This window comes from Ceratotherium simum, chromosome 30, assembly GCF_057802395.1.
Source record: "Ceratotherium simum simum isolate JZ-2026a chromosome 30, ASM5780239v1, whole genome shotgun sequence".
NCBI classification, from domain to species: Eukaryota; Metazoa; Chordata; class Mammalia; order Perissodactyla; family Rhinocerotidae; genus Ceratotherium; species Ceratotherium simum.
The window spans coordinates 28270740-28298657 of NC_141929.1; the positions used below are offsets into that span (position 1 = coordinate 28270740).

Genomic DNA, 27918 nt, shown 5'->3' on the forward strand with positions numbered 1-27918 from the left:
ATGATGGCAAGGACCTCAGCTAAGGGCTGGGTCACACTGCCTGGGTTCAAATACTGGGCCCACAGTTTACTGGCTGGGTGACTTTGGGCAAGTGACTAAACCTCTCTGAACCTCAGTTTCCTCTCTGTAAAGTGGAGATAATGACAGTACCACCTCATAGGGTAGTGTGGGGCTTATTAAAGGTGGTGTTGCAGAGTCACCGGAAGCGCTCCATGATGCCCTCCTGTTCCACAGCTGGGAAGCTTGAGGCCTGGAGTGGGTGAGGGCGGAGCCCGGAGCTGCCCTGTGGCAGAGCCCTCTGGGGAAGGGCCTCAGTGGGAGCAGAGCTCAGAAAATGCGGCCAGAACTGGGGGCCTGGAAGGCTAACCAGCTTCTCCTCCAGCCAGGGGTCTGGACAAGCCTGTCCTACACCAGCCGCCTCCTCCCCGGAACCCTAAGGGGAGGCGTCTGCGTGCGCTGGTGGGGAGACAGTGCTCTCTCTTGCCTGGGCCCCAGCCAGACTCCGTGGGAAAATTCTGACTCAGGAATGTGCTTTTCTACCCCTGGGGTGGGATGGGGATGCAGCAACAGGGAGAAAGAGGCAAGTCCCAACACGGTCTCCCCCCTCTGCCCCCACCCCGGGACCCTTCCAGCATCAGCCCCAGCGCAGCCCACAGGGAGCTCAGGTGGCCTCTGTGGGGAGGGGGAGGGGAGCGGCTCCTTGGAAGGAAGGGGCATCTCAGGGAGGCGCAGGCCCATGTTTTCGGGCCCCCCACCCCAACTGCAGTGCAAAGGCTTTGCAGGGACACCTGTGCACCTGTGTCCTGACCCTCAGCCACACTCCTCCTGGGTGATTTGACAAACCCTCGTCCTTCTCTGCACTTTGGCCGTGACCCAGACCTTCACCTCCAGGCCCTTCCTCTCTGAGGTCTCCTAGCCACCTCTAGGGTTGCAACACCAGCAGCCCTCCTCCTCAAGCTATCTGCGAGCCCAGGCGGCTGCGCTTGGGGCCGAGGAGGAAGCCCCTCTATTTTGCATCCTGGGTCTGTGCCAGCCTCACTGTGCCCTGCCTCACTTGAGGGTGCTTGTTACGTAGCCCTGCACTCCAGATCCTGGAACTCACTGCCAAGACCCTCCCCAGCTTAAAAGCCAGCAGTGGCTCCCTATTTCCTTCATGGTCCAGTCCCAGCCAACTTCTACTTCCACCCAGTTCTGGATGTGCTTGCCTATTTATACCCCTCTCCCTGTTCTGTCCCAGCTGGGACACACACACATATACCTGGATAGCACTAAACCTGCTCTCCATCCCTCAGGGCTCAGCTGGAGCCCTGCCTCCTCTGAGACAGCTTGCCTGCCTCCAACTCCCCCATAAGACATTCCAGATGCTTCCACATTAGGAGGTAATGCAAGCCCCTTGTTCAGTCCCCCAGGCAGGGGGGAGGGCAAGCCACCTCCCATTCCCCACCCAGGGGGAGAGCCATACACCATCCTTAGGGAAGTGTCTCCCCATGGTGGGGGGCTACTCACCTTGGTGATCTGCGAGAGGACAGTAAGTGGGAGCCCCGACAGCACATTAGATAAACTGAGTCACACCACGAAAAAGTCATTTACGTTTCAGTCTTTCTCAATCCCGGCTGCATCCAGGAGAAGCCTCTGTTAGAGCTAAATTGTCTCTAATTCTTCTCGACCACTGCCTTGTGTTTTTTTTTTTCATTCTTCAAGCTTTTTTGGACATAGAAAACAGGATACCAGATTTTTAATGATTTTTTTATTGTAGCAAAATATACATGACAAAATTTGTCATTTTAACCATTTTTAAATATACAGTTCAGGGGTATTAAGTACATTCACATTGTTGTACAACCTTCACCACTATTCATCTCTAGAACTTTTCCATCTTCCCAGACTGAAACTCTGTCCCCATTAAAGAATAACTCCCCATTCCCTCCTCCCTCCAGCCCCTGGCAACCACCATTCCACTTTCTGTCTCTATGGATCTGACTACTCTAGGAACCTCATAGAAGTAGGATCATACCATATTTGTCCTTTTGTGACTGGCTTATTTCACTTAGCATAACGTCTTTACGGTTAATCCATGCTGTAGCATGGGTCAGAATTTCCTTCCTTTTTAAGGTTGAATAATATTCCTTTGAATGTATAGACCACATTTTGTTTATCCATTCATCCACCAACAGACACTTGGGTTGCTTCTACCTTTGGGCTATTGTGAATAATGCTGCTAAGAATAGGGGTGCACAAATTATGTCCCTTTTTACACAGAGAAAGTTTCTAGCTAGATCAATGATGTTGCTTGTTTATGTGATATTTATTTTTATGATTTTCTTCTATTTACGGCAACTGATACAGACATCCTATTTACCCTATGATACACTTATGTACTAAAAGGTGAAAAGATATAAAGAAAAATGCTAAGTAAATAATGGCACAAGTGCTGTGTGTTAACGGCAAAGTGGTGGCAGAGATACAGAATGGAGAAGTGCTGAAGTGAAGGAAATACTAACGCAAGCCTCAATCAAAAACCCCACTGTGTGTTGGGCCGGCCCCGTGGCTTAACGGTTAAGTGCTCGTGCTCTGCTACTGGCAGCCCTGGTTCAGATCCCGGGCGTGCACTGATGCACCGCTTGTCCGGCCATGCTGAGGCCGCGTCCCACATACAGCAACTAGAAGGATGGGCAACCATGACATACAACTATCTACTGGGGCTTTGGGGAAGAAAAACAGGAGGAGGATTGGCAATAGATGTTAGCTCAGAGCCAGTCTTCCTCAGCAAAAAGAGGAGGATTAGCACAGATGTTAGCTCAGGGCTGATCTCCCTCACCAAAAAAAAAAAAAAAAAAAAACCCCACTGTGCTGAGTTGGGGAGAGAAACCCCTCATGGCCACTAGGAGGCTGGCACCAGATTAGCACTGCATCCAGAGGCCTGCCCGAAGTGTGGTTTTAGGAACAGGAGTGACAATCGGGGCTCTGAGACCTCCCAGCTGTGACCCTGGGCCTGTCCCTTGACTTCTGATCCTCACTTTTCTCACCATGAGATGGTGGTAACAACCTCCAGCTCACAGGGTGGCTGTAAAACTGAGATAACCCATGTGAACTGCCAAGCCTGTGCTCAGCACCCATCTTGGTTCCATGAGTGGGTGGCTCCCCCCACACCACCCCCTGCAAGAAACTCCCCTAAGACAGTATTTTCGTGTCCTCTCTTATGAGAGAGCGTCCAACTGTGATGACGTTATAATTGAAGCTTAGGTTCACCATCAGCTCAGCTTCCTCCACCTTCTCCATCCCTTTCCCCACCTCCAGAAACTCTGGGAAAGAAGCCTGGGCTCTTGGTCCCTGGCCGTGCTTACTGGCTGTGGGTCTTTGGGTAAGTTTGAGGCAAAAGCCTCCCTGAGCATTTCCCCAGCTCTAAACTGGGGACATCCCTGTCCTCTGAGTACTCCATATCTGAATCTCACAGGTCCCAGGAGCACAGCAAGCAAAACTCAGCCACTGCAACATTTACAGATCAGTTCCCTGTCAAACACCACGAACCCGCACCAAAATCTGTCTCTAGGCGATTGTCAGATGCTACCCACGTTTCCCCGTGCAAATACAAAGCAAATGAACCAACAGAGAAACTGCAAACTTTGCAAAAAGCGTGGGATTTTATGAAACTGATGGAAGTGATGCGATAGAACGGAGCAGCAGCTGACCACAGAGGAAAAGAAACGACCAAGACCTTCCAGAGAGAATTGTTTGACTCTGAAAGGATTCAGAGTGACCCTTGGATTTGAAACTCCCAAATATTTTTGCAAAAATGAATCGCTTGCCGCAAAGAGCTGAGTCTTCGTGCATTCTAATGCGTGCGTGGTTACAATCGTAATCTAAATATTGTTAATTACGGGTTAAAACGAATTTATCTTCATCATTTTTATTCTATTTCGAGGTAAAGTCTCAATCAGGCCGGGTTCCAGTCAATATCTGTGAATTTCTGGTCCTCTTTTTACATGGATTTACCTCCCTCGGCCTCCCGGCACCCGCCCCACCCTCTCCCGCCCAAACCGCAGACACCCTACTTCCGAGGGAGGAAGCCCCAAAGCGCCCCGGCACACGAAAGGGCGCCTTACGGTAACTGCCTCAGGGGCTGCGCGGCCCGGCCACGGGCTTCCTACTGCCGCAGGCAGGAAGCACCACTGCACTCGGGAGACCACCCGGTGGGCCAGGCGTCCCCCCACGCTTCTCAACACGAGGGAGGTGACTTTGTTCAGCCCTTTTGTTGTATAAAGGGGAAACTGAGGCCCGATAAGGGGCAGAGACTTGCTGCTCCACGTCCACTCGGTGGCAGAGGTGGCACCAGGAAAAATGCAAGTAACAAAAGTGAACACTTGGGGAGCACGCTCCACGTGCTGAACCCGGAGCAGACGGTGCCCACGTCTGCTGCGGGGCGCCTAGTACGTCGCTGACGCTCGAGAAACCTGAAGCGGGAAAGCCGAGCACCGCGGGGCCCCGGACCCTGCCTTCCGTCCCCCCACTCTCGGCCCCATGCGGGGGTGGGGCCTCTTGTCCAGGTCCGGCCCACTCCCTAGCACAGCCCGCGCCCCTCGCCCCAAAGTCAGGCTGGTGCCCCCATCCCAAGACTCGGCCGGCCGGGGTCACAGCCCGGCCGCAGTCTGCCCAGGCCCCCCGCCCCCGCCCCCGCCCGGCCGTCTCCTCTCCCTCCCCCTCACCCCCCACCCCGAGGGAGGAGGAGACTCCGCGGCCCTCCCTCGGCCCTCCCGGCGGCGGCCGCAGCAAGCCCCGTGCCCGCCCCGCCCAGCCGCGGCGGCTCGGACGTCCGGAGCCCGTGGGTCCCCGGCCGAGGTGAGCGGGGACAGCAGTGCAGGGGGCGGAAAGCCACCGCGTCCCGGGAACTCCCTCCAGGCCGCGAACCTTCCGCGGGAGGGAAGGGGTTAAGTTGGAGGCGTGCTGGAGGAGAGGGGAGCAGCGGGGGCTCCCGAGTCCGCAGCAACCCCCAAACTCAGCAGAACTTTCTAGTCCCCTCCCTGGGCTCCCCCACCTCCCGGGGCTCCCAGCCTCTGGTGTGGAGGGGCTGCCAGGGTTGGGGGGAGGGCAAGACCGCCTTCGGAATGCAGCGGGCCGGGGCCGGACGGGAGGGGGCGGCGGGCGGGGGCGGAATTTGGAACGCTCCCAGGGGACCCACGTGGTCACCACGGCGAGTGCGGGATGGACGGGCGGCGCGGGCCAATCGGAGCACGGCATCCGCGCCCCAGGCCCGCGGCGGTCGCCAATGGGGGCCGGGCGGTGGGGTGGGCGGGACCGCGCCGCGCAGGGCTGGGAGACCCCGCACGCCGCTAGGGGGAGCGGGGTGGCTGGCCGGGGCGTGCGGCTGGGGAGGGGGCGAGGAAGTGAGGACTAAGAGGCGGCTCGTGGCAGTGGGAGGGCAGAAAGCGAATTTCTGGAAGGAGTAGGGGCATATGGAGCGACGGCTCAGTGCGAGGACAAGGGAGTGGGCCTCCGTTGCCCTACCGTTCTGATGGTGCCAACCGGTGCTATCTGTCCAGCCCGTTCCCCACCTGGGGCTTCAGTTTTCCTGTCTTAAGTGGCGGCTGTACAAGGTTGTGTGGGGCTGGCATAGTTCAGGTTAGTACAAGGTCTGCCCACTTGTTCGGCGGAGCTTTTAGGAATCTTGTTAATGCCTCTCCCCATCGTATAGTTAAGGAAACAGACGCAGAGAGTGCAGGGACTTGTAGATATCACACAGCATATCAGCGGCAGAGCAGGGAGTAGTGGAGTGTCTGCTGTGCCGGAGTGAACGGTTCAAGGAGTTGCTGAGAGCCCCAGAGCTGGGGGTCGGCCCCCATGAAGGGCGTCCCCCCTCCCATACCAGCTATGCCTGGCCACTTGGTCTGATGCCTGAGGACCCCATCGTGAAGGTGGTCCCAGGGGCATCTTGCCCCTCAGGTAGTCATGACTCAGGAGGGGAGGCATCCAGTCCCAGCACTGCAGCCCCTCACCCCCCGGCTTTGCTGCTGGTCCTCTATGTGCATGTGGACAAGTCGCGGCTCCTCTGGGCCTCGGTTGGCCCATCTGAAAAGAAAGGAGTTCCAGTCAGTGGTCCAGAGTATCTTTGTGGCTGCCGGATCTGAGATGGGGGTACCTGGGAACAGGCCAGGGGGTGCCTTCCCTGGGACTCAGGTCCAGCCTGCAGGCCCAGCTCGCCTCCCTCCTGCCCTCTCAGGCCTCTCCTGGAGGTCCAGCGGGTGGAGCCCGGGCAGCTGGTTGCAGGGACAGGTGCCCGTAGTTTGTGGCTGACCAGCCTCGGACCCTGCACTTATCCAATCAGGCTGTCCTCTGTGGTTTCCTGCCGGGCTCTGCTCCTGCCCACAGCCAGGCCTGTGGCCATGGGCCAGCCCCGGAGCCCTACCTGAAAGGTTCTGGGAGGACAAAGGGGGTTTCTGAGCTGGAGGGAAGAGTTGGGCCACTAGGCACGCCGCCAGTCCCCTCAGCTGGCCCCCATCCAGACCTCAGCATTGCTCACTCCTCTTGCTGGTTGTTGAGAGTCATCTAAACACATTAAGGACTAAACACAAAGTTGTCCCCATGTGGGCCAGTTAGGCTTCCTCAGGTAAGAGGCCTGACCCCTGACCTGGCCATGGATGACCTCTGACTGTTCATCTTCCATCCATCAGCCCGGGAAGCATTTATGCAGCATCTGCTGTATGCTGGGCCTTGTGCTGACAGCCAATAAAACCAAGATGCCCTTGTGGACTTCACAATGTGGTCATTGCTGAAGAGCAGGGAGGTGCCAGTGCTTTGGGAGCAGTAACATACTCTGTGTACGAGATCAGGGAAGGCTTCCCAGAGGAGGAGAAACCGAAGGTGGGTCTTGAAGGATGTGTAGGAGTTTGCTGACGGAGAAAGAAAGAGGGAGAGACATTCCAGACAAGTCCACAAGCAACAGGAACCACTGGTCACTTTCCGTGGACAGGGCTGATGAGAGCCTAGCCTGAGGCAAGTATCGGGTCCAGACATCCTTGTTTCTGTCCTAGAGCGGGCCAGCAGCTGCCTGGAGCAGTGAGGATGGCTGTGGGGCTGGGGTGCAGGAGTTCTGAGTCCCACTCAGCCCTGCTGCCCAGCTAGGGGGGCGCCAGGTCACAGTTCAGCCTTCTGCTCTCCACTCCACCAGCCAACTTTAAGCAAATCCTGTAGGCACAGTCTGTCCTAGACGCTCTGGGTGGCACGAGTGTCCTGTCTGGGTGGGGGGAAGCCTGTGCTGCAAGAGAGAGGGCAGCTGGCCAGATCTGGCTGTGCTCCCTGGGTAGTGGGTGGGGCTGGAGAGATCAAGGCATTTCCTGGAGGTGGTGGAACTGAGCTAGAAGGATGCGTGGGGAGTTCTGAGTCGGGCGCGGGGGTGGGGGGCATTCTGACTGGGGGGAACAGCCTGAGCAGAAACCCTGAGGGTTAGAGCAAGAAGAGACCCGTCTGGCTGGTGGGAGGCAGGAGAGGGGAGGGTGGGGTGAAGAAGGCTCCCTGGGGCCTGTGGTGGCTGCTCCCTCCCTGACTGCTCCTTGGGGGGCAGTGATGCCCTGGGGGAATTAGGAGCTTACCACGCACATATGCACACCCCATGGGAAGAAGGCACTGAGCCTGGTGGGGAGGGGCGGCAGGGCAGGGCACCTGGAGTCTGTCTCTGTAACTGTGAGCTGAGCCTGTGTGGCATGGGACTCTTGGTGAGTGTGTATGTTACCAAGGCTGTGTTATGTGAGGGGTGGGGGTGAGGGGAGGCGTTGCTAGGCAGGGTCTGGCTGCCCTTGAATCTGCATGGGTCTGCAGGGTTCCTGGTGTGCTGGGGGAGGGAGGGGGGGCTTCTCCAGAAAACCAACCTTGGGAGCCCACCCCCACCCCTTCCCCTAGGTGTGCACATACACCTTCCAAGAGACCTTGGCCTGCAGGAGGGCAGTTCAGAGCCCATCTGTCCCCCCTGCTCCCCTTCTTCCTCAGCCCCCAGGAGGGGCCAGGCCAGACTGCTGGGGAGGGGAACAGGAGCTGAGTCTGGAGCCCACCCCTGCCTTTAGCATGCGCGCCTGGAAGCCATTAGGAGCCTGGGTGGCGCCTGCCCTGCCCCTACGCGACAGGCTTGGGATTCCTGGAAGGAGCGGGCTGCCCCTTCCCTGCCAAGCCCATGCCAGGCTTGGCAGCTCCTATAGGCAGAGAGGATGTGACGGTGGCCCCATCCCCGCCACCGTCTCAGTTTAGGGCTGCAGGAAGGGCCCAGCAGACAGGGCCCAGGCCCAGGCCCCACTGCTAGCACAGCTCAGGGCTGCCGGGCTGGCACTCGGATTTCCTGTCTCTGTCCCCTCCCCCGCAGGCTCTCACATTGTTTTTCTTTTCCAAGAGCTTCTCCACGTGGAGCTGGGCCAGGAAAATAGGGAGAGGAGGAGTGTGTGTCCCTATGCGTGTTTGTGTGTATGTATGCGTGTGCATCTCCTTGACTTAGGACTGTGTATCTTTGCATGTCTCCATGTGTGTCCATCTGTATGTTGGCCTGTGTATGTCTTCAGGTGTGTCTGTTACTCTGTACCTACAGGTGAGCATCTCTCTGCATCCGTCTAGTTGTGCGTGCATATGGGTCTGTTTCTGAGTACATGTGTCAGCCCGTGTCTTTTGTGTCTGTTTATGTGTGTGGGATTGCGTGTGAGTCTCAGATGTGCCTGGGTTTGCACAGATGTCTGTGTGAACATGTGGGATCAAGGCCAGCCACCTCATTGCACAGGTGGAGAAACTGAGTCACAGAGAAGACCCTCGGCTTGCCAGTGGTGTGTGGGGCCCTGAGAGCTGTATGGCAGTGTCTGGGTGCATAACTGTCTGTGCAGGTGTCGCTGGGGTTGTGACATACTTGTTTGTGTGTATGAAACTATGGATGGTGACAGAACATCACTAACTACTCCCATGTCCCAAACTTGGACGATTCAATGCGGATTCCCAGCCCCACCCCCCTGAACATGACTCTGGGGGGTGGGGCCCAGGAACTGCATTTTAAGCAAGTGTCCTGGTGAATCTGAAGGACCCCTTGATCAAGAAGCACTGGTCTCCCTCACCCTCTATCCCCGTTCTACTGGTGGAGAAACTGAGGCCCAGAAAGGGGCAGTGGCTTACGTGAGGTTATGACAGAGCCGGGCCTAGTGCTGATGCCTGGTGAAGGCAGGCAGACAATAAACAGACAGCAGATGGACTAGAGAATGCAGTAGGATCGCTGAGCAGCACCGAGGAACCGGGACGTAGTGCTCGTGAATTTAAACTGACACTGTCCCCATGGCGGGGTAAAACCTGCGATGCCGGGTTATACAGGGGAGGGCAGGAGCAGGCAGAGCAGTGGAGGTGACCAGGGTGGGCGTTCCCTGGAGAGACAAGGACAGGAGAGGGGGCTGGGGCACCGCAGGCAAGATTAGGACCGTGGAATGTGAGCTGGGCCAGGGGAGAAGGGACCGAGTGGGTGGTGCCGACAGTGAGCAGGTGGTGGGATTGGTGGTTAGCTCCTTTGGGGATTGAAGGATTTTCGGAGTTGGGCATCCCAGAGGGAGTGAGCTTGCAATTGACACTAGAGAGGGGTCAGAGCTATTGGTAACGACAAAAGGTGTGCCCACTGGCATGATCAGGTTTGCATTTTTAAAAACTCTCTGGCTGCTGCTGTTAAGAATGGAGGGCCGGCCCTGTGGCTTGGTGGTTAACTGCGCGTGCTGCGATGCTGGTGGCCCGGGTTCGGATCCCGGGTGCGCATCGAGGCACCACTTCTCCGTTCATCCTGAGGCCGAGTCCCACATACAGCAACTAGAAGGATGTGCAGCTACGACATACGGCTATCCACTGGGGCTTTGGGGGGAAAAAATAAAATAAATAAAATCTTTAAAAAAAAAAAAAAAGAATGGATTTGGGGGCCGGCCCAGTGGCGCAGCGGTTAAGTGCACATGCTCCGCTTCAGCGGCCCAAGGGTTTGCAGGTTCGGATCCTGGGCACACACCGACGCACCACTTGTCAAGCCATGCTGTGTTGGCGTCCCATATAAAGTAGAGGAAGATGGGCACGGATGTTAGCCCAGGGCCAATCTTCCTCCGCAAAAAGAGGAGGATTGGCAACAGATGTTATCTCAGGGCTGATCTTCCTCACACACACACACGCAAAAAAAGAATGGATTTGAAGGGGCCTCCCCGTGGCTGAGTGGTTCAAGTTCTGCGCGCTCCGCTTCAGCATCGCAGGTTCACTGGTTCAGATCCTGGGTGTGGACCTACGTCACTCACCAGCCATGCTGTGGCGGTGCCCCACATACAAAAAAATAGAAGAAGATTGGCACAGCTGTTAGCTCAGGGCTGATCTTCCTCAAGCAAAAAAAGAGGAAGACTGGCGACAGAAGTGAGCGCAGGGCAAATATTCCTCAGCAAAAAAAAAAAAAAAAAAAAATTGGATTTGAAGAAGGCAAAAGTGGTTGGGGGAGGGGGTGGGCGGCGGTGACTGCAGTCGCCCAGATGGTGGCCTTGACAGGTTAGTGGCTGAGTAGGAAGAAGGTGGATAGCTCTATGTGATGTGTGGCAGACTGACAGGACTTGGAGGTGGCAGGTTGGGGGCTCAGAGAGCAGATTCCAGAATGTTCCCCATAGCACAAGGGAGTGAGGAAGTGCTCTTTTCCCAGAGGGGCCATCCAGAAGGAGGAGCTGGTTGTAGGGGGAATGGAGACGGTGAATTCCGTTTTGACCAGAGTCTGAGTTGTCTGCATGACATCCTAGTGGGGGTGTGGGAGGTTCTGGAGGGCAGCCTGGCTGGAGAGAGATTCAGGGGTATTGAGGAAATTGCCAAGGCAGCGGGAGAGGAGAAGGGGGCCCAGGACCAGATGACACCAGCACTCAGGGGATGAGCCCAGGTTGCCTACCAGGATGGGGAGCAGCTGGAGAACGTCCTGGAAGAGAGTGATGCAGAAAAGCAGGAGGGACGGATGGCGCCCAGAGCTAGAGAGGGCACATGGGAGAGGGCTGAGACGTGCCCAGTGGGTAGAGCCGTGGGGCTGGAAGCCAGCCTGGCATGGCCTGATGAGAGAGGGTGAGGGAGGTGGGCAGGGTGGAGACAGCAAGTTTGGACCACTCCGGATGGGCCTTGAAAGGGAGGAGAGAGGTGAGGCGAGAGGAAATTGCTGGGAGAGCTTCAGCAGGGGTGAGGCCCCCTGGAGAGGGCATCATTGGCAGGGATGGGAGAAGCTGGAGGAGGGGGACCTTTGACCCAAGGAGGGAGAGCCCCTCTGTCCTCTTAGGGGCAGAGGGGAGGGGGCCATGAGGCTTGGGGCAGGACAGGGAGGGAGTGCCCTTTTCACTGCAGACTCGGACATCAGATCACCTGCGGAGAGTGAGGGGGTCAGAGGCTGAAAGAGGGTGAGGAGGGGACACAGGGTTGGCCAGGCAGTGTTGGGACCAGCCGGTGTTGAGGCCTCTGCCGTGGTGCTGAGTCCCACCAGCAGTGCACTGGCCCCTCAGAACAGGGAGGGATGGCAGTTGGGGTGGGGCCTTAGGGGCCCGGGTGAGGATCGTGGAGCAGGCTCAGGTGAATGGGGAAGGAATCTCCCGAGGGGCTCTGATGGTGGTCAGCACGAGGCCAATGCAGGGATAGTGCGTCAGCTTAGGGACAGAGAGGGACATGTGTCTCATTCATTTTAAAGGGGATGTCGCCCATGAATAGCAGAGCCCGGTGGTGGGCATGGCACGGCGCCCCCACCATCTAATAGACACTGGTTTATGTCCATCATACCTCCAGGGCATGCCTGTATTCACCAGACCCTCACCAGTGTTCACATGGACTCCTGGATACCGTATCTGGATCCCCTCCCGGGTTAACCTTGCTGAGCCTCCCTTTCCTCCTCGGTAAATGTCGATAATGTCCCTGGGGTCTGTTGAGAGGAATAAATGATAGTTCACATAAGGCATGGTACCTGACCTGTAGTTGGCCCTCCACAAGTGTCATTGTCATGTGCTAAGACTAAAACTGGCCAGGAGCCAGCCCTTGCCTTCAGCAAACTCACAGCCTGGGGTGAGGCTGTGGAGCAGATGGATACTGACGGATGGTACAGCAAGGTTAGAGTAGTGATGGAGACCCGGGCGGGGGCTGAGCCCCTGGCCTGAGGTGGTCCAGGAGCACTTCCAGGAGGAGGAGGTGATGTCTCAGATGAGCTTTCAGGATGAGAAGAGTTAGCGCAGTGCCAGAAGAGGCAGGGAGGGGACTCGTGGCAGCAGGGCCAGCCTGGAAGCATCTGCATTCGGGGTCGAGATGGGGGAGTAGTACAGCCATTCAGCGCCTGAGGTGGGACCTGAAGGTGGAGGATGGCAAATCAAGGTGTCAGATCAGCTGCCGCTGCTGCAGGATGAAGGGACTGGGGGGTGGGGTGGTCTGGAGGCCAGTGCGGAAGCGGTTGCAGGCCCTTTCTCACCATTCCAGCCTCAGTGGGGCTCTCCTGGAGCAGACCATTTTCTCTCCTCCTGCCGTTGCCCATGCTGTTCCCTCTGCCGGTTCCGCCCTTCCCATGTCTGATCTTATGATATGGACAGATGGTGGCCACAGCCTAATAATGGTTGTGTTCTTCCATAGGTCTGCGGAGGCGTCCCCCCCGGTGGCCATCATGCGCTGTGGCGTCACATCCGCCACGCGACCCCCGAGCCGCTCCTGAGCGCGGCCGCGAGTTCGAGCTCAGGGCCCGTGAGCCCGTCGGCGCGGCCGCACCATGAGCCACGGGCCGAGCCCCCGGCTGGCCGAGTCCCCGCAGCTGTCCAAGGGCAGCCTCCTGACCATCCTGGGCAGCCCGTCGCCCGAGCGCATGGGCCCGGCGGACTCGCTGCCGCCCACGCCGTCCAGCGGCACGCCCTCGCCCGGGCCCCCGCCCGCGCTGCCCCTGCCGCCGGCGCCCGCGCTGCTGGCCGACGGGGACTGGGAGAGCCGCGAGGAGCTGCGGCTGCGGGAGCTGGAGGAGGCGCGGGCGCGGGCAGCGCAGATGGAAAAGACCATGCGCTGGTGGTCGGACTGCACGGCCAACTGGCGCGAGAAGTGGAGCAAGGTGCGCGCAGAGCGCAACCGCGCGCGCGAGGAGGTGCGCCAGCTGCGCCAGCGCCTCGACGCGCTCACCAAGGAGCTGGCAGGCGCGCGGCGCGAGCGCCAGGAGGCGCAGGGCGAGTGCGAGGCGCGGGGCCGCGAGCTGGCGCGGCTGCGGGGCGCCCGGGGCTCCGCCGACAGGACGCCCGACGGTCCAGAGACGGAGCCGGAGCGGGAGCACGAGCCGGTGCGCGACGTCGGGGCGGAGAGGCCCCAGGGCAGCCAGGTGCGCGCAGGGCGAGGCCTCAGCGCTCCGGTCTAGAAGTGGGCGGGGCTGATTGTTGACGTGGGCAGGAGTGAGGGTCCCAGGGCTCAGAGAGGGATAGTAAGGGCCTGGGCCCCTGGGAGGTTTCACTCCGCTGGGTCGGGCAGGGCCCCAGGTCACCTCCCTCCCGGAGACCCCCAGGGCGGAGAGTCCCGGGTTCCGGTGGCCCCTCCACTCCCCTTTGAGCGGGAGCGGGATCTAAGAACTTGCCTGGAAGGCATCCGTTAGTAGCAGAGCTGAAGCCATTTTTGCGTTCAACTTGAGTTTGACGGGAGGGGTAAACATTTATCACTCTCATCAATCAAAGTTGTGGGGTAGGGGGTTGTCAGGGCACCAGGAGCACAGAGGAGGACGCTGTTCCATGCTTTGGGGAGGGGGCTTCACAGAAGCTTTCCTGGAAGAGTTCCCGTTTAAGCTGAGACTAGGGAGGATGCAGAGGAATTAACTATGGAAAGTGCAGGAAGGCGTTACAGGTGTGGAAACGGCTGTGCAAAAGCCCGGGGGCAGAGAGCGCCTGGTGAGTTAGTGAAATGGCAATAAGAACAGCTCCCGTCGTTCAGTGGGCGCCTACACGGGGTGCTAAGCTCTGTGTGTGCGTTTAGTTAATTCTCACAGCAACCCCAGGAGATATTTGCTTTGTGGAAGAGGGCACTGAGGCATGAAGAGGTTAAGTACCAGTGTCTCCCAGCTGGTGATGAGTTGCTGGGTAGTTGAACGCAGGTGAACTCAAGGCCCTGGTAATAATCAGTATGGCTGGAGCATTAACGGTGGGTATGGAGGGCAGCCTCCCCGGACCAGCAGGCCTGCACCAGAAGGCCATCCAGGGGCTCAGCTTGCCCCCAGCCCATCCCCAGATAGACCAGCTCCTCCAGCTGCGACTCTTGGCTGCCCCCTCCCTTCCCCTGCCCAGCCCTCTCCACTGCTGTAGGCTGGAGTGGGCCCTGCTGCCTCCTGGTGGCTGAAGCCCCCTCTTCCCCAGGCCTCCGCGGTGTTTGGAGGTGACATTTATTGCTCTTCTTTGGTGCAGATGGTGACAGCCCCTGTCAGCCAGCCTCACGGCGCTATTCCTGTCCTGCCTTGTTCTGGTTGTCAGTCACAGTCGGGGAGGTGGCAGGTACAGCAGTGGCAGCCGGGGGCTGCATTCTGAGTTTGCTCTCCAGCCCAGCCACTCCTGTGCTCTGTGACCCAGAACAAGTCCCTTCCCTCCTGTTTCCCCATTTGTGGAACGGCTTTGGACCAGGTGGCATCCGAGGCCCCCACGCAGACAGTCTGAGCTACAGGAGGAGTAGAATCTCACTCCTCAGGGGGTCCTCGGGGCCATTATCCCAGTGCAGATAGGGAAACCAAGGGCCGCTCAGGGAAGGGGCTGGCCTGGACTCGTCTGGGAAGGCTGTGGGGGAAGCCCGGCTGGAGCGGAGGTCGTGGGCATCTCGGGTTTGTGGTCAGAGGCAGGCCTTGGGGGTGGGCAGGAGCAGGCTGGAGGTGGGGGGGGGCTTGGCATTGGGTTCATAATCCCTCTACTTCCTGTCTGGGAGCTGGTTCTGCTCACAGAGGCTGCCTTCCTGTGCATCTTGACCATGTCACTCATCTCCCGGTGCCTTAGTGTTTGCATCTAAAAAATGGGATAATAGAACCAGCATTCCTTTTGAGGGCATCTAGGTCTTATCCATTGTGGGACTCTGCTTCTATGTTCATTCACACCGGGGACAGGGAGCTCACCACTTCTCCTGGGAAATCTTCCAGGATACAGGGAACCTTGGTGGCTGATTCTGTGTGCAGTTCCAGGAGGTGAAGGGGGAATCCCAGAGGAGGGGGTGTCCCTCACTCTCCAGGGATGGAGAGGCAGGCTACAGAAGAGGACACTGGGGACCAGAAGGGCTGTGTGACTTGCCCAAGGTTACCCACCAAGCTGATCCCAGATCCAGGGCCTGGGAGAGGCCATGAGGAAGGCCAGGAGGGTGAGGGCTCAGGAGCCACTGGTCCAGCCTCCGCCTTGGTCCCCACAGGAGCTGGAGCTGGTGGAGAGCCTGCTGAAGAGCAGACCAGAGGAGCCCGAGGGCTGCTGGGAGGCGCGCAGCGTGGGGGCCGGGGGCCCACGGGGCAGCTCGGGCCGCCAGGAGCGCAGCTGGCTGCCCTGGGAGGACACGGCCACCATCGAGGAGGATGCCTCCAAGTTGACCGCCCTACGCCTGCGGCTGGATGAGTCCCAGAAAGTGCTGCTCAAGGAGCGAGAGTGAGTCCCGGGAGGCGGGCAGGGGCTGCGGACGGGCCAGGCCACGCCTAGGCACCCTCAGAGTCCCAGAATGAAAATCAGTGTCACAGAACGTGAGGCTCGCTGAAGGGGAATGGTACTGTCCGGGCTCGAGTCTTGGGATGTTCAAGCAGCCGTGTTCTGCCCGAGGACCCGATGCACAGTTTTTTTTATTAATTCAAATAATACATAGTGGGCATCTGCTCTGGGTCAGGCACTGTGCCTGGCAGTGAGGACACAGCCATAAATAAGACCAAACAACCCCGCCTTCCCGGAGCTTACATTCTAGTGGGGAGACAGTGCCGTGGGCAGAGGTTAAAGCAGGGAAGGAGGGACGGGAGGTTGCAGGGTGGCAGGTGGGAGTTTGGTTTTGGACATGTTAATTTTCAGATGACAGGGAAGCAGTTGGATACGTGAAAGAGTCTGGGGTTCATGAGACACCTCTGGGCCGGAGGGGAAAATGCAAGAGTCATCAGCAAATAGATGAGATTGAAAGCCATCAGCTGGGGAGAGTGGGTGGGGAGCGGTCAGAGGACAGAGCCTGGAGCTGACCAAGTATAGAGCAGAGGAAGAGGGAGGCAGCAAGGGAGACCTGAGCTGGTGGCGGGCGGGGAAACCGGGAGAAGGAGGAGGGAGTGTCAGCTGGTCAGGTAAGAAGAGGACTGAGCACTGACCAGTGGATTTAGAATGTGGAGGTCACCAGTGACCTTGCAGGGCCACAAGCCTGATTATAATGAATATCTCATAATGCCCCCTTTTCTGTCCAGACGCTAAATGCACAGATAGTATAATCTATCTACACACATAATTTTTCTTTTAAATCAACATCGTGGCTTTGTGAAGATGAAGGCAGAGATCAGGGTGATGCTTCTGTAAGCCCAGGAACACCAAAGATGGCCAGCAGACCTCCAGAAGCTGGGGGAGAGCGTGGGACAGACTCCTCCTCACAGCCCCAGAGGGAACCAACCCTTTCGACACCTTGATCTTGGACTTCTAGCCTCCAGAACTATGAGACAATACGTTTCTGCTTAAGCAAAACGAATGGACAAAAATCAACGTATTGTACTAACTGAAGTATAAAGTGGAAAGGAAAGGAATTGATGATAAAATCTATGCATCGTGACGTGGAGATGCTCGGGCACAGCTCCCCCGGAAGAAATCACGAAGTAGTCGGATTCTGGGGCCTTTATTCGGGACGAGAGTGCTGAGAACCCTGGGAGCAGGTGCTTACGTGGCACGTCCTCCGAGTCGGGCACAGTGCTGAAGCTTTCTGTGTCTTTGCTCATCTAAGTCACTCCCAGGACAGCTACAAAAGCGGCAGGTGCGGTGAGCAGGGCTGGCAACTCACACGCACGAGTGGTGTCGCTGTGGTGACGTGATTTCGTGGGGGACGAAGAGCCTTTGGTGAAGTTCTGAACGAAGCCGAGTGCGGTCTTGCCTCAGTTGATACAGTGATTCCGTTCCTGGAAAACTCGATGTTCATACAAAAGATACTTCTGTGTGTGTGTCAGTCAGTGTGAGGTCTAGGCGCAGATCTAGAAAAGGATCTCCTGTTCACCCCCAGGGATGTCCAGTGGGACACACGCGCGTACACGGGATGGAGGATGATTCCTGGGTGGACGGGATGTCCCGGGTATGCAGGGCGTCAGGTCCCCGTGGTCCCCGCCCACTAAATGACCCCGTCATCGTGATAACCAAAAATGCCCCCGCGGGTTTCTCACATGCCTCCTAGAGGGTGCCAGCGTCTCCTCGGAGAACCCCACGTTAGAGACATGAACGTTAGACTTGCAGAAAGGGAGACCAGGGGCCGGCCCGGTGGCGTAGTAGTTAAGTTCACACGCTCCGCTTCAGTGGCCCGGGGTTCACAGGTTCAGCTTCTGGATCCCGGGTGTGGACCTACACACTGCTCATCAAGCCATGCTGTGGCAGCGACCCACATACAAAATAGAGGAAGATGGGCACAGATGTTAGCTCAGGGCCAATCTTCGTCAGCAAAAAAAAAAAAGAAGAAGAAGAAAAAAGAGCAGCACGGCGTGGCGTTGTGAAGCACAGCCTGCTGGGGTGTAATGATCAGCGCAGCTGGTGGTTGAGCGCCTACTGTGTGCTGGGGCCAGGCACCGTGCTCATTACCCATGGTGCCTCATTCGTGTTCAGGGAGAGTGCAGAGTGGTGATCCTGGGAGGTCCGCCCAGTGGATCTTATCCCTCTTGTCACTGGACAGTGTTTTCCAGCTTTTCTAACTGTAAAACTGTGTTCAGAGCAAGCCTTACAGGAGCCACAGTTCATAAAACAGGAACAGGGTCGTATTTGGTAGATGAGCGTGGGGCCCAGAGAGAGGGAGGCACTTACCCGGGGACGGCCAGTGCCCTGGAGGCCTGGTCACCTCCTCACACCGTGAGCTGGGCACCTGCAGTTGTGTAGGGGGTACAGCTCCAGGAGAAGTGCAAAACCAGGGAGCCTGCCACGGTGTAAGGTGCCAGGGCCTTGAATGCCGAGGCAAGGACTTAAAGATGGGGGCCCCACAGGTGCAGACTGCACAGGAGGACTCTGAGCAGAGGGCCCCGGTGGGCTCACCCCTGTGTCTGCCTCTCCCCTTCCCTCCCCAGGGATAAACTGGCACTGAGCAGGAACATTGAGAAGCTGGAAGGGGAGCTCAGCCAGTGGAAGATCAAATACGAGGAGCTCAGCAAGACCAAGCAGGAGATGCTCAAGCAAGTGAGTCTTGGAGACCAGGGGTGCTTCCTGGAGGAAGCAGCATTGTGCTGTTGAATTTCAGCAGTGGGAATGGGAGAAAGAAGGGAGTTCGTTCACTGTCAAGCGCTGGCCACGTGCCGCGCAGTGTTCCGATGCTGGGGCAGGTAATGTCTCTGCCTTCAGGAGCTCACCTTGTGGGGGCCCCGGGTGCGGGAGACCAGCAGCAACCAGGCAGATAAATCCATAAGCTACGAAGGAGCAAAAATGAGATGAGAGAGATGGGGTGATGGGTCAGGGAAGGCCTGAGAAGGTGACATTTGAGGCAAGACCCAAAGGGATTCGAAGAAGCCGTCCTTGAGAGGATATGGGAGCGGAGTTCTTGGCAGGAGGCATGGCAAATGCAAAGGTCCTGAGGCCAGAACAGGCCGAGGCTGTACAGGAAACAGGCCAGTGGGACTGGAGGGTAGTAAGTGAGAGATGAGGTCGCAAGGAGAGCTGAATCTCACGGGGCCTCGTGGACCAAGACAAAGGGGCGGGGTCTGGATGTAGCGTTCAGCGGGCGGTGGCGTGTGCTGGATCTCACGGAAGCCTCGTGGCTGTCGAGGAGCCCGTGTCCTGACGTCCAGTCTTACAAATGACGCTGAGGCTCCAGGGCAGGCAGGGGTCCGGCTGGGCGGCCATTGCTGCCTCCACTGCAAGCCCCATGGCCACTAGGGGGCGCGGCCACCCAGAGAAAGCCGGCTGGATGGGTGCATTTCCAGAACATGGGAGGATCACAGACCTCAGCCTGAAACTGCCCTGTCAGGGACGAAGACGGGTCTTACAGTAGAATCTGTTAGAGAATCTCCTATGATATAGCTTTCTGGACCCACCCTCACCCTCCTGAATCAACATCTTTGGGCGTCAGGTCCAGGAATCTGTCTTTTTAGTCTTTTCAAATTATGAAGTGTAATCATTTGCAGAAAAGTGAGTAAAGCACAAACATACAGTTTGGCAGATACTTGTCAAGATTCCCCATTGTATGTGCTGCTTTCCGTCAACATCACGTATTTAAGGTCATCCCCATAATTGCAGCAAGTGGAAGTTTGTAGGTCTCCCTGCTGTACCGAGAATCTGCACTGTGTTGAAAGCACCCTCGGGGGTTCTGATGTGGCCAACCCGGCACCCACAGGCAGACCCGTGTTCACATCCACTGGATGTGTCCAGCCATTATACATTGAGGGCTACCCTGTGTTAAGGCGATACAAGGATACAAAGGTGGATAGACAGACAAGCTCTCTGTTCTCCTGAGCTCACATTCTTCTAGTAGGGATTAGGATGGAGAGCAGAGGAGGCACCTCCTCTAGGCAAGGAGGATAGGAGAGGCCTCCCTATGGAGAGGGCATTTAGGCCAAGACCAAAGAATGGGAAAAGTCAATCCTGCAAAATACCTCGGAAGGAGTGTACCAGGCAGAGGGAACCACACGTGCAAAGGCCCTGCAGTGGGCAGGAATTCGGTGTCTTTGAGGACTAGAAAGGAGGTTGCTGTGCACAGTGAACTAAGGGGAGCGGGGCAGGAGTTGAGATAGAGGAGAGATGGACGGGTCTGATTGTGCAGGGCTCTATGAGACCGTAGGAAGAGGTTGGTCTTTATCCTAAGGAACCCAGAGATGGGGATGTGAGTGAATTTATCTTTTTTAAAATCTCATTCTGGGCTACTATTGTGGAAAAGGAGTTGACAGGGAGGTCAAGAGCGGACATCGGGAGGCTAGATGGTAGTGAGGTAGGAGGTGAGAGATGTTGGACGCAGCAGAAGTGCTCAGATTCAGGGCCTGTTCTGGACACCCAGGGGCCCATTGGGTACCGCCCCAGGCTCCTTGCTGAACGCTCCTGCACCATCGGGTGGTCCTCCCATAACCAGGCTGGGCTGTGTCCTGCAGCTCAGCATCCTGAAGGAGGCCCACCAGGATGAGCTGGGCCGCATGTCCGAGGACCTGGAGGACGAGCTGGGTGCGCGGTCCAGCATGGACAGGAAGATGGCGGAGCTGAGGGGCGAGGTGAGGGGCCTGGGAGGGCCTGGGGCTTGAGGGTCTGGGGGCCCTGCCTCCGTCTGCCGGTCACTCGAAGAGGGCGGGAGGCAGGCCTGTGCTCTGGGGGACAGGGACAGCCCGAGGGTGCCCGAATCTGCAGGGGGCGGACCTCCCTCCCAGAGAGCAGCCGGCCCTGGCAGCCTGCGCACGGGGAGGTGAGCCCGGGGTAGTTCTAGCCGCTGGAGGGGGGCGCGTCCGGCTCAGGCCCTTCCGTGCCGCTGCCCCGGGAGCCCTCACCCCGCCTGCCCTGTTGCAGATGGAGCGGCTGCAGGCGGAGAACGCGGCCGAGTGGGGCCGCCGCGAGCGGCTGGAGACGGAGAAGCTGGGCCTGGAGCGCGAGAACAAGAAGCTGCGCGCGCAGGTCGGCGACCTGGAGGAGGCGCTGGCCCGGCGGCGGAGGCAGACCGCCAGCGCGCTGGACTGCGACCTGCGGGCCAGCCAGGCCGCGCTCTTCGAGAAGAACAAGGTGGGGCAGCGGGGGCGCGGCCAGGGCCGGGGCGGCCCCACCTCCGTCCAGCCAGACAGAGCAGCACTGCGTGTCCACTCCAGCCCGCAGGGGGCCGGGGACCCCTGAAGTAACAATGGAGGACAGAGGTGGCGATCGCCCTGGAAGCTGCTCCTGGGCACCCCCTGTGGGCCAGGCCTGGTGATTATGATAGAGGCTGCATTTATTGAGCACCCGCTGTGGGCCAGGCCTGGTCATTATGATAGAGGCTGCATTTATTGAGCGCCTACTGTGGGCCGGGCCCTGTGTCAGTGCTTTTTGTCTGTTATATCAGTTAATCCTCTCAACAGCCATTTTATTTATCCTACACATGTCTATTGAGCACCGACTGTGTGTAGGCCTCGTTCTAGGTGCTGGGGACACAGCAGTGAGCAGACAGGACGGACACGGCCTCCCCTCCTGCAGCCAATGGCTTAGGGGTGCAGACGTTGCTCTCTCCGTCAGGCACACACACTGGTCACACAGCTTCGTGGCTGCCGGCGGGAAGAGGGAGCACCAGGGACCTGGTTTAGGCCCAGGGTCCTGGAAAGGCTTCCCTGAGGCAGTGATATTTGAGCCAAAAAGTCTCAAGGAAAAGGAGACGTTACCTGGGAGCGAACTGACTTGGGGAGAGGAGTTGGAAATAATGTGAATAAATGTCCCAAGGTGACAGGGACATGAAGCTTTGGAGGAACAGGGAAGCCAGTGTGGCTGGAGGGGAGTGGGCAAGGGGGACATGGCAGGAGGTGGGGCCGGGGCTGTGGGCCACCTTTGAGAATAAGAGGTGGGTGTGAGCAGGCTACAGTTCAGAGTGCTCACTGGCTGCCGTGTGGAAGGCACATGGGAAGGCAGGCCAGTGGGGAGGCTATCGCTGTTTCCTGAGGCAGCAAGAGATGATGGAGCCCTGGACCAGGCTGAGGCTGGTGGAGATGGAACAAAGAGGGGGGATTCGAGAGACCTTTAGACAGTGCCTAGCCCCATTTTACAGATGTGAAGACTGAAGCTCGGAGAAATCACAGAGCTCAGGAATGGGCATCTCCTTTCCAAGCTGCTCATCCTCACCCCAGCCACTCCAGCCTCTGATCTCTTTTCCTCCGACACTGACTCCCCAGCTGAGCTCATCCACAGACCCAGGGCTTTAAATACCATTTATAGACCAAAGGCTCCAGAGCCCCTTCCTCCCCAGAAAATCTGACTCAGCTCTACTGGCCTGCTGGACATCTCCACCGTGTTTCCAGCAGGCGCCTCAAAGTTACACATCCAAAATGGAGCCACTCATCCACCCACCCGGTCCTCTCTGCTCATTGCCCCCCAAGCCTCTCACCTCACTAGATGCCACGTCTGGCCTCCAGCCGTCCAGCCAGACCTCTGGTGCTCGTGTTTAGAGAGCAGGTGGAGAGATTGTGGGGAGAAGGGCCACCCGCATCCCAGGACCGCCGGACCCCTGGGACTCCCTGGCGCGGTGCCCTCTGACACCCAGCCCTCCCCCGTCTCTGCTGCCCGGCAGGAGCTGGCGGACCTGAAGCATGTGCATGGCAAGCTGAAGAAGCAGTGCCAGGAGAAGGTGGCGGAGCTGGCACACGCCACCCGGCGTGTGGAGCAGCACGAGGCGGAGGTGAGGAAGCTACGGCTGCGGGTGGAGGAGCTCAAGAAGGAGTTGGCCCAGGCTGAGGACGAGGTGAGCGCCTGCTGGGGCCTTCAGACCTCAGCTGGGGCAGGGCGGGGCTGCAGCGCCCTCCTGTGTGGCGCCCTGCTGGCTCCCCAGTGCCTAGCAGGAGCCTGACTCTCAGGAGGTGCCCAGGGTAGAGTGGGTGGGTGGGCGATGGGTGGATGGTGGTAGATAAGTGTGTGGGTAGGAGGGTGGGAAGAAAAATGGACAGACGAGGTAGATGAGTGGTTGAGGAGATTAATGGGTGGATGAGTGGGTGGAGGCATAGGTAGTTAAATGGAAGGAGAGAAAGATAACTCTGCAGTGATGAACAGATGAGTGAGAGGATAGGTGGATAGATGGATGGGAGAGGGAGGAAGGATGTAGGGATGAGATGTAATAGCAGATGTCTGGTGGGTGATTGGATGGGTAGATCAGTGGATGGGTGGGTGGATGGATGGATGGATGGACAGAGGTGGATGAGTGGATAGGTGGAAGGATGGGTGGGTGGATGGATGGATGGATGGATGGACAGAGGTGGATGAGTGGATAGGTGGAAGGATGGGTGGGTGGTGGATGGATGGATGGAGAGAGGTGGATGAGTGGATAGGTAGAAGGATGGGTGGGTGGGGGTGGATGGATGGATGGATGGAGAGAGGTGGATGAGTGGATAGGTGGAAGGATGGGTGGGTGGGTGGATGGATGGATGGATGGATGGGTAGGTGATTGGATGGATGAGTATATGGCTGTATGGAAAGGTGGATGACTGAGGGGACAGTGGAAGGATGGATAGATAACTGACTAGACCAGTGGGTAGAAGAATGAATGGACAGAGGGGAACAGGACAGGAGGCTAGATGGGAAGGTAGGTGTATCTGGAAGAGTGGAAGGACACGTGGATAGAATGAGGGGAATGGGTAGCTGAATAGATTAATGAATGCTGAATGGGTAGGTGGTGTTTCCATGGGCGCATGGATATTTCTGTGGCTGAATGGTCAGATGGACAGACTGATAGGGATAGATGGGTGGGTGGGTTGATGGACGGATCAGTAGCTTGGGGCATTGGAGGATGCGTAGATTGGGAAGCGAGGGGCAATGGGAATGGAGAGGAGGAAAAAGGATGCTTCCCTGGAGGAGGTGGGCCTTGGTCTAGGCCTCACGGGAGAGACAGGGATTGCTCTCGGGGAAGGATGTTCCCGCAGAGGAATGGCAGGAGGGGCTGGTCCTAGGCGGATGGCAGGCGAGGCCGGCCCAGCCCAGCCCAGCCCAAGGTCATTCGCATGCTCTTGGCCATGCTCACCCCCAGCTGGACGAGGCCCAAAACCAGGCACGCAAGCTGCAGCGGTCGCTGGACGAGCAGACGGAGCAGAGCGAGAACCTGCAGGTGCAGCTGGAGCATCTGCAGTCCAGGTGGGCCCCCGCGTGCAGCCCCCGGTGGGGGAGAGGATTCCCGGCCAGGGCACAGAAACAGGGCAGAGAGACTTGCCGCAGAGGGAAGCCACCGGGTCAGGGTTGGAGCCCCAAACTCAGGCTAGAGGGGGAGACAGAGAAGGAAGCATCCGGGCTCCCTGGGGCCAGAATCCTGTCCCCTCCAGGCAGGAAGGGCCAGGGCCAGGAAGCCAGGGACGGGGAGCGCAGGAAGCCGGCCCAGCTGGGAGCCCTGCAATTGTCTCCTCCGGCAGGTGGGCGGGTGGCGAGAGGGAAGGAAGGTCAGGCTCAAGGCAGGGCAGTGGGTAGGGCCAGTGGGTCTGTGAGTCGTTAACAAGAAGAGCAAGCAGCCCCCCGGTCCCGGGCTGGGGCAGTCCCAGGCCAGCTGGGATCTGAGGGACTGGAGGGCAGGGAGCCATGATGGCAGGCCAGACCCCCTCAGCTGCAGACAGGAGTCGTCAGCCACAGTGAGGCCTGGGGGGTCTCTGGGGAACCCACCCCGCACACTCTGCGTCCTCTCCTGCCCCCCCCATCCCAACGTCCTGTGAATCACACCCTGTCCCTGGCTCCCCTTAGAGCTGTGAAATGTCAGAGAACATCAAGTCCAAGCCCCTGCCCCTTCACAGCCCCCCACCCCAGGGGCGTCGTAACCAGAGCCCTGACCGGCTCTTCCCGTGCCAGGCCCTGGGCTTGGGCCCTCCTTGCACCCTCTTATGTCACGGAATAGAGGGAGCCCGGCTTTGCAGCCAGGCCGCCTGGGTGGCGGGAATCCTGGCTCTGCCCTTAGTGGCTGTGTGGTCGTGGGCCACTTCCCCTCCCTGGGTGAGTTTCCTCATCTGTGCAATGGGATGGTAGCAGTTCTCCCCTCTTGGTCGCAGTGAGAATTAAATGAGCTGATCTCTGCTTATAAAAGAACCTGGCACATAATAAATGCTGAGTGACCGTCGGCTTCTGCTGCTGTTACCACCACGCCTGGCTGGGAGCTAATATTTGGGTCAGATATTCTGCTGTAAGAATCATGCTCCTGTGAGACGTGGGAAGGGAAAGAGATTTTTTCTAGGGGTCTGGCAGATGAGGAAAGTAAGGTACAAGAGGGTAAGCCTTCCACAGCCACACAGCTGGTGGGCAGTCAGGCCGGATCGCCCCCTGGCCATCTGCGCCCTTATTTACTGAGCATGGACTCTCTGCTGAGTTTCCGTGACCGCTAAGAGTACAGGCTGTGGAGCCAGACCTGACAGCTGTGTGACATGGCCAGCCGAGCCTCAGTTTCCCCATCTGCCTGGGATGTTGTCTTATAAAGCGTTGTGCAGGGCCCCGGGCATGAGTCCAAGTCAGCCTCGGTGTCTGGCCAGCTCTGCCCACTCCGCCCTCCCAGCACACACCCCTCCAAAGGCCGCCCAGCCTCGGGGCTTTCCCGCAGTCTTGGCCGCGTTCTTCGGGAGCCATAAACTCCCGCAATGGGCAGGCAGGCCCTGCCTCTCAAGGGCCTCCATCAGGGCTGGCGGGCGGGGCTCCAGGTCTGCTGCGTCTTTTTATTTCCCAACTTTTTGTGCTTTAATGTTCCGGGGACAGCTCACTAAATCACAGCGCAGTAATGGAGGCCCCCGCCTGGGCCCCTCCCTGCCGTGTTAATAATTCATGCCTTCCAGTAAGGTGCAACCAGGGCCGCCCAGCTGGGGGATGGGCATTTCCTCCCCCAGCCCTTCTTCGAGGCAAGTTCACCTCTAAATTTCAGCTTTAGGAATTTTAATGTGGGGCAGGGCGGAGCCCTGTCTCACTGACAGTGGGGGTAAAGGGGACTCAGAACCCCCGCCCTCAAACCCTCTCCCTGTGATCTTTGGAGCCTAGCTTGGGTTCGAATCCCAGCAGCTGGACCTTGAGCCAGCGGCTTCACCTCTCAGCCCCGGCCCACTCCGGAGCCAGCGGCTTCAGGCCAGAGCCCAGCCCCACTCCGCGCTGTCTGTGGGACTTCGGGCAATTACTCAACTGCTTTGTGCCTCAGTTTCCTTGTCTGTAAAATGGGGGTGACAGCACCTCCCTCGTTTCAGAGGCTTCTGGGGGGATGATGTGAGATGAGGTAATGCGTGTCAGAGGTCCGGTCTAGAACCTGGCAGCGGGGAGGTGTCAGGGAAGGTGTAGCTGCTGTCAGTACCTCCTGTCCCCGCCACAGGCTCCGCCGGCAGCAGCAGAACGCCCCCCTCTTCGGGAAGATCCGCAGTGCCCGCTTTGGCGCCGAGGAGGCTGGGGACGGAGCCAGCGACCTGGACGAGGACGAGGACCTGCAGATCCAGGTGGCCTAGAGCTCCTAGGGCTGTGCCCGGCTGACCGGCCACTCGAACTGACGCAACTGCCTGGGCTCGCTCTGGGAGCAGACGCCGCCCCAGGCCACGGCCCACTGCCTTCTCTCCCACGGTGCGCATCCGTGGTCCCACCTACCAACGCCCCGTGGAAGGGAAGCCACGGCCTGTGTTTTATATGTATATTGTATGTATATGCCCGGGGTCCTTGGCCCCGTTTGGTGTCATAAACCCCGGGACCACTCCAAGGCCCCGTCTAGGTGCCCCACCCACCCGAGACCTTTGTGCAGGGGAAGGGGGGTGTCAAGGGAGGGCTGGTGGGGCTCCGACCCAGGCTGCTTCTCTGGGCCTTGGGGGTCGGGCAGGAGCTGTTCATAGTACAATGTGATAAACCCAGTCTTTTGTAATAAAAGGAGTTCAGGTTCTCTGGGCGGAGGCCTGAGAGTGGCAGATGTGGGCAGGGGGGTGGGGGACAGACAGCATCAGCCTGCACCTGGCACAGAACCTGAGCTCAGGAATGTCAAGTGACAATAAATGAATGAATGTGAGGAAGAATGAATGAATGAACATCTGAGCTGCTGAATGGTCTGGAATCCAGCTCCTATGAGGGGAGGGAGAAGACACGTGCATGTCTAATCTGGAGAAGAAGAGACTTCAGTTCTGGCTCCGGATGGGTTCAGATCTCTGCTCTGCCCCTTACTGGCTGTGCAACCTTGGAGAAGTTACTTGCCCTCTCTGAGCCCATTTCTCCATCTGTAAATTAGCTGTCTCGTAGAGCCATCACGAGAATTAGTTGAGTTCATCTGGAGCTCAGTAAAGATTAGGTATTATTGAAATACTTGAAAGTATGCCCTGGAGGGGAGAGATTTGCCAGCTGGGTGCTGCCATAAGGGCTGAAGTTCAGGGGACTGGTGGGAGTTTACCCAGAGGTTGGCGTCAACACAATAAATAATAAATCCTCTTATCTTTCCCCTAGCCCTGCTCTGGGTAGTGAAATCACAGGTAAATTTAATTTTCGGTAGTTTAGTTGATGAATTCTCAGCTCCAAGGCCTGCTCTCTGCAGGAGGCGGCACTGTCCAAGTTATTCTAGCCTGCATAAGGTGGTGAGTTCCCTGTGTTCAGAGGTGTGCAAGGAGCAGCTGGGGCTCTGAACAGGGGCCCCCTGCAGCCTGGGAGCTGCACTGATGACTTTTTCTCTTGTTGTCCAGTCATGAGGGCCCCCCGAGGCCACAGTACTGGGTGCCCAGAGCTCTGGGTGCTGAGAAGAGGGGAGAGGCAGGCCCAGGAGCCCTGGGGGCGGGGGAGTAATAAATACAGGCACTGAAATTTTTACCTGTTGTGAAGCCTAAACTAATGGTGCTAGTGAGGTGGGGTTTGCTGTTGTGGCAAAGAGGCCCAGGTCCCTCCTGGGCTCTGAGGGCGTAGGAGGGAGTGGGCAGGACCCGGCCATGGGGATCCCCCCTGTAGGGTCTTTCCGCATAAGCCAGGGCCAGCGGAAAAGGGGCTGCAGGAAGAGGACCGTTTCCTGCCAGGGATCTTCTGTTTTCTCTCCCAAACAGGAAATTGGCCCCTGAAGAGGCTGAAAGTGCTGCCCTTTGACCCCAGGAGCCAGGAGCCAGGCTCTCACTGACAGCAGCCCTGAGAGCCACTCCCCAGGCCCCGGGGCAGACCTGCCATTCCCAGACAC

At 58.1% G+C, this 27918-nt stretch overlaps 1 protein-coding gene across 4 annotated transcripts; it reads left to right on the forward strand.

Moving 5' to 3' along the window:
- The first annotated feature begins 4682 nt into the window (after positions 1-4682).
- On the forward strand, positions 4683-26660 carry CCDC102A (coiled-coil domain containing 102A). 4 transcript variants are annotated; one of them, XM_087420202.1, is made up of 9 exons: positions 4683-4836; positions 12598-13321; positions 15367-15593; positions 18218-18326; positions 20225-20341; positions 20631-20840; positions 22366-22536; positions 23812-23915; positions 26104-26660. In XM_087420202.1, the coding sequence occupies exons 2-9, from the start codon at positions 12731-12733 to the stop codon at positions 26231-26233; spliced, it is 1659 nt and encodes a 552-aa protein (XP_087276328.1). In that variant the 5' UTR covers positions 4683-4836; positions 12598-12730; the 3' UTR covers positions 26234-26660. The 4 variants fall into 4 exon arrangements, with proteins under 4 accessions (XP_087276328.1, XP_087276327.1, XP_087276326.1 ...); XM_087420200.1 differs by lacking the exon at positions 4683-4836 and adding an exon at positions 5463-6987; XM_087420203.1 differs by lacking the exon at positions 4683-4836 and adding an exon at positions 11771-11876.
- The last annotated feature ends 1258 nt before the right edge of the window (positions 26661-27918 follow it).